The 6,210-nt window shown below is 41.0% G+C and overlaps 1 protein-coding gene across 1 annotated transcript; it reads left to right on the top strand.

Annotated features, from left to right (window-relative positions):
* Window positions 1-782: 782 nt before the first annotated feature.
* Window positions 783-1,747, top strand: LOC307243004 (heat shock protein beta-1-like; the record flags this gene model as incomplete). Its single annotated transcript, XM_080017654.1, has 3 exons — window positions 783-1,152; window positions 1,419-1,482; window positions 1,600-1,747. The coding sequence occupies 3 exons, from the start codon at window positions 783-785 to the stop codon at window positions 1,745-1,747; spliced, it is 582 nt and encodes a 193-aa protein (XP_079873780.1).
* Between the last annotated feature and the right edge of the window lie 4,463 nt (window positions 1,748-6,210).

The raw sequence follows: 6,210 nt of genomic DNA, 5'->3' as shown, positions 1-6,210 counted from the left end.
GGTCTTTCTGCTCCAGCTCATCACTCGTCTGAGACGCCGACAGGACCAAAGTGACCGACTGTAATGAGTTTACGCGTTAAACTCGAACCCCACACACTCCATGATTGATTGGTTAAAAGCCTGTATAGAACAGCTTCCCACGCGCTATCATTATTATTGTTATTATTTTTTTTTTTACACGTTTTCTTTTTCTCTGGACAGGAGTCTGGATCGCTGTATGAAAGAAAGGCAGATAAGTTGTTTTCGTTGCCTTGAAACGGTGACTGTGCAGGCTGTTCTTCTGAAATAGCACAAAGCTGTAATTGCTATGGTAAGAGAAAACAAAGGGCACCGGTATGTGACGAGACTGCAGAGGCGATGGGTGAATGGGGTCCCTGGTTGCTGAAGATGGGGTGATTCGGCATCTCATTGCCATATCCACCCTGAGTTATGAATACAAATTATTTGCATTATTCACCCCATGTCTCGAGCAACACCATAAGTAAGGGGCCAACACTATGACATGCCACCTCATACCACAGATGATGCCCACTGCTTCAAGTGTTGGAGTAGATTGGCTGGCTTTGCAAAGAGTTTGACTTATAATTCACAAAGATGGATAGCGCCGGAAACTCTCCAGCCATTCTGTGGTAGTTTCAAAGGAATCCCAGGAAAGAATATAGCTGCTCCTTTGATAGTGTTGTGAGTAAAGGACTCGTTAATCTGCGCGGCGTTGAAAAAGGCTGTAGTGCATGCTGTTTCCACATCCCTTCGCTACAGTTTGAGGTTTTTTTTTCGACGACATGGGAGATCAAAACAAAGAGTTATCCCGGCCCATATTTTGCCGCAATGGGAGCTGGGATCCCTTCCCGAACCGGACGCAGCCGAGTCGCATCTACGAGCAGGATTTTGGCGCCCCACCTCTCCTGGAGCCCAGCGACCTCAGCTGGATGGACTGCGCTCAGAGGAGGCTGGCATCGTTCTCCTGGCCCGGGGATGTGCGCTCCCCTCTGCTCACCGCGTTCAACATGTCGAGGCTCCAGAGGCAGCCGTCTGGACGAGCGTCGGAAATCGAGATGGGCCATGACACCTGGAAGTTCAACCTGGACGTCCATCACTTCTCTCCTGAGGAGATCGCCATCACGACAAAACAGGGCTACTTAGAAATATCAGGTACTGAACACGACTTTGTAATGTGACGATGGTGTGAATGTTATGGAAAAAAAACTGAAAATAAATGCATAATGGTCATTTAACCATAACACTAAAAATTGGAGGAGTGATTGCACAATTCAATTTTTATTATTATTATTATTATTATTATTATTATTATTATTATTATTATTATTATTATTATTATTATTATTATTATGTGTTTATGTGTTTATGCATGTTGTATTTTTCCACTGTATTTGGTGACTTCTGATTCCTATTTCAAGGAAATCATGAAGAACGACAGGACGAGCACGGAACTGTTTCGAGGAGCTTTACACAGAAATACAAGTAAGCTCTCGCCGAGTAGCAGAATAACAAATCTTTTCAGGCAGCTTGTCGATATCCCTAAATTCTCTGCGAGGATCCGCTGACGTCTGAAATTGTCTCACTTTGTCTTCTCTTAAGACTCCCGCAGGATGTGGATCTGCAGCACATCAGGTCATCGCTGTCGGGCGACGGGGTGCTGTGTGTCGAGGCCCCGATCCCTGGGATTATCACCGCTCTCCAGCCAGCCCCTGAAGTGGTCATCCCCATTCAGATCAGGAAAAACTGAAAAAACTTCCCCCAATCTGTATAAAATGCAACACTTTTGGAGCACTGGAATAAAGAAGCCCTCTTTACCAAACCTTAACTGTGTTGAAATATTTTGTTTTCTAATACTTCCAGAATCTAGCATTACTCTCAGTCTATCACTCTAGTATCCACATAAATTATGCATATTTTTGCATCAATACATGGTGAGAAATGTGAAACAAAGAAAGAAAGACCATTTTTTGAATCAAAGAAAAACATTTGGAAGAGACATCTATGATTTAGTTCATGATATGAATTGGGATTATGAACTTAATGACCCTATGCATTGCAGATTCTCAAAAAAGCCATGTGTTTGTGAAATAGGACAAATCCATATTCTCTAATCTTGATGTTGTGATATCGAGATCAGCATTTCCAAATTTTCTTTTATTTTATTTTTTTGGAATTTTTGGGCAACCAGATTAGATGGAAAGCAATTGGATTCTGGAGACTTAAGGTCATTAGAAACTTTTGGACACAGAGAAAACTGCTGTGGTTAGTAGAGAGGTCTCATTAACAAAGGGTTATTTTCCAAAACAGACATGTTTTGATTTTAGACAGTTAAGAAAGACAGTAAAGAACTTTCTATTGCTCGACTATTTCTTTTAGGGATTTGAGAAAATTATATTTTTCATACATTTTTTGAGGTCAGAAAAGTCAGACAAAACTACGTAAATATTGTCACCAGACAGAAAACCATTGTTCACAATAAGGCATTATGTTTCCCAGAGGTTGTTCACTGAGGCATCAATCGGACGACGACCTTAATGATGTAGAATATGGAGGCTTCAGAAAACAGGTTTGCATCCAAGCATCTTTTTGGGGTTTTCTTTTGCGATGTTAATCCCAAAACATGGACAGTTTGCTTATGTATAGGAGAGAATATTTGAGTGTAAAACAATTAAGTTGCCACGTTTCTTTCTTTCCCACCACCAACTGCAAATGCAAGAAAAACTCCTAATGAGGCTGTTTATTTAAACATCTGCATAATAATATGTATAATCTGTGTAATATTATACACTTATGTTATGTAATATCCTGTTTTACAATCTAGTTTTGCAGATTTTAACAGCAGCCTGATGCATGTATTAAATGTCCCTCCTTTCCTCTGGACAGGGTTTTCCTCAAGAGGGCACTGTAGTTCATTAAAATATACCGCGTGAACATGGAACCATATCTAAGTCTGAGACGCCCGGTAACAGAAGAAACTCTACGGCGTAAATGTCACAACTCTTCAGACCAATTCATTAGAACTGGAAAATACATTTCAGGAATATTTTTCATTTAATTTCTTCAAAAGAGCTAGAAATGTTCAGTCCTTGGTTGCAATTATTAGTTCTCCCAGCATTAACTGTAATAAATATGAATTGTAAAGTTAGTAGGGAACAAAAAAACCCCCACTAAAAACCACTTAGAAACTATACAATTATACATACAGCAGAAAAAAATCAGCAGTTTAAGAAATCGATTGTAATTTGAAATTGCTCAAAAAGAGCATTTGTATATTTGTGTATTTTCATTGTATGTATTTCCCTATCTGCATGAGAATAGGATTATTTAGTCTGAATAATAACGTTGTTAATTCAGCCAGTGCTTCACAAAAGTACGTGTTAATATTGTTAAATTGTATACTGTATGTTATATTGAGAATATTTTAATCACACAATCGCCGAAAAGATGTTGAACACAGAAACCGTTGATACCCCTGCATGTCGCCAGCCTAATAAAATATGTAATAAGTGAAACGGAATGGTGTCAGAATGTCCGCTGTGCCGCTGATGATTTTACTGTGGCGCACAGAGCTGGGGAACTTGGAGCGGCCAGCTGGCAGCGTCATGCGTCATTTGAAATTCTCATTTCTCGGTGGCTATTAAAAACTGCCCCAACGGCGGAAGTTGATCCCGGGGGGGAAGGAACCCAGCGAGCGCGGCGTGGCCCGGTGACAGTGTCACTTGAGACGCTCATTATCACCATCGCTCTCATTGTGAAGTTCGTGCCGTTCTGAAAATGTTGTGTTGACGAGTCTCATTCTAAAAAGAGCGTGGGACGCGCATCGTGAAATCAATTATCAGTCCTGATAAATGTTGGGTTACCGTTTGGTTATTGGAAGAGGAAAACTATTTTTCTGTTTTAGCACAACAATTATCTAGCCTTAGCAATTTATTGTATATATGTGGTAAATTTAGATATCCCAGTAAATCTTTAAAACAGAGATGATTTGTATAGATGTATTAAAAAAATCGACACAATTTTATCATAAACACATAAACTTGACCTGTATTGCAGAGCTGATGTGTTGTTTATTTACACTATTGATACCTACAATTTGATTGTAGATATTTAAGCTTTATTTAATTTAATTTTAAAAGGGAGCTAACTGTATTGTTGGCGTATAATCTATGCATTGTATACCTTTTATTAATGATATGACAGCCAATAATGGGAGCCATAAAAATACCAATACAGTATAAAAAGCTGACTACATTGGCGATTTTGAGAAATATAAATGGTGCCGTTAAGTGACAAAAAGTGCCAACATTTCTGTTTTGCAATATACTATGTATTGTGTAGTAGCAACCTGTGGAATATCATAACATTCTTTGGCTTGTCTAGAAGTTGTAGGTCATTGTCAGTTCCCTTGTTGCTATGGTATATTGTCAAATAAAAAGGTGTACATGTACAAGGCAGCAGCTATTCAACCCTGCTGCATGCAAGAGATGTTCCTTCACACTTTCCCAGAATAGATTGTCCAGGAAAGTCTCACGGTAGAACTTCACCAGGGGCGTTGGCACAGCGTACGAGCGTGGCGCCGAGCGCTGCAAGTGCACGCTTCCTGCTAAATCCATGTGAATCCACTGCTGGAGCTACACCGCACCACGTCGCACGGGGTGTGGTGTAGGGGCTTGGTCCGAGGGCTCTATTTTTTTCGCCGACTGCGCATGGCTTTCTCCTTGGAAAGACGAGATACAACTACATAGAAATATTGTTTTGCGTGCAATCAATTCAAAGGTGTTTGTATGAGTCTATATTTTACCAGAGACCTAGAGCTGACGTCGGATGTTGCTTATTGATCAAGACCCGTTTTAAATAGAGCGAACTAACACACACGTAGTGCCTAGAAGTAATGCGACACAGTATAAACACGTCCCACTGGCCAATTTCAACAATGTGATAGCTCACATTTAAATAATTTTTACATTTTATTTATGGATGACTACTGTATAAACATATTTTTTTGTGGACATATTGTGAGACAGTCTAAACGAGATCAACATGTTGTGCTGATCTTGTTCAAGTTCAAGGTCAAGAGAATATTTGTCACATACATATACATACAGTCATACATATATGCAGTGAAATGTCATGACACCCGGTGATTACGCACAATAAGCTCTCTAAGCTCTAAAAATACTAAAATGTGCATAATTAGGGCATTTTTAAGTAATAAGTATTTAAAGGAATAAGAAAAAAAAATCACAGAGTTCAGATTTATTCTTAGGTTTCACACAATAACTAATAAAAGCATTGGTGGTATTTCAGACATAAGACTAACTATCAAATGGTTTGTTAAAAAAAAAAAAAATATATATATATAATTTAAATCGCTGTTTTCAAAATTCGTCACAACATCTCCGCGCCTGGGACGCTTCACGCGCAGCCGGTGGAGCCGGTGGAAACGCGCGCTCCGCGCCGCCCCCGTGCTCTGCGCCAACGCCCCTGGTGTGGTCCTGGAAAGCCCCGTCTCAAGCCATCCGTTCAACAGCCAGTTAGAGTGTCTTACGCCGGAGTCACACCGCCGACGAGGGGGCTGCAGCGTGAAGCCGGGGCAGCTCTCGTCGCGCCGCCGTGCGCTCACACCACCGGCGACTAAGCTCCTGTGCCCCTGGCGTTTGCGGGCGCGTCGGCTCAAAATCGATTGGCTGTTGTGGGCGCGTTCTCTAGATTTAGTAAACTTTATATAGACAGACGGTGCCGTGTCTACTTATTTTTTTTTTTTTATAAAAATGGTGTAGTGTGCTTACTCGGCCAAATAAATAACCTCTTGAAAAAAATACGCAAGTAATCGAATGACGTGGTTAGGGTTAGAGTTAGTGATGAATGACGTGTTACTTATTTTATCGATAGTTTAAGAGACGTTTTTAATAGAAGTACTGCGGTGGTCCGAGCGTCCATATTCCAAGCCTCAGCGCCATTGACAGCGTATCTTTCATCCTATTGGCTGTCGCCCGGCGCTCGGCGCTGCTCATTTGCATAAAGCTAAACCTGCACAACTTTCCTTGCCTCTCCGTCCCTTGCAGGTAGCCACGCCACGTCGCCGGCGTTGTGACCGCACCGTTATTGTTCATCAAAGCCTGCACCCAGGAACTGCTAAGATGAATGCAATGAAACCTTGACGATTAACATCTCATTCAGTACATGTGTAGATCAAGAGCATCGGATTGG

The sequence above is a fragment of the Zeus faber genome (assembly GCF_960531495.2).
Source record: "Zeus faber genome assembly, chromosome: 17".
Classification (NCBI taxonomy): Eukaryota; Metazoa; Chordata; class Actinopteri; order Zeiformes; family Zeidae; genus Zeus; species Zeus faber.
The sequence above is the reverse complement of the archived record's forward strand: the minus strand, read 5'-3'. Positions and strand labels throughout refer to the sequence as shown.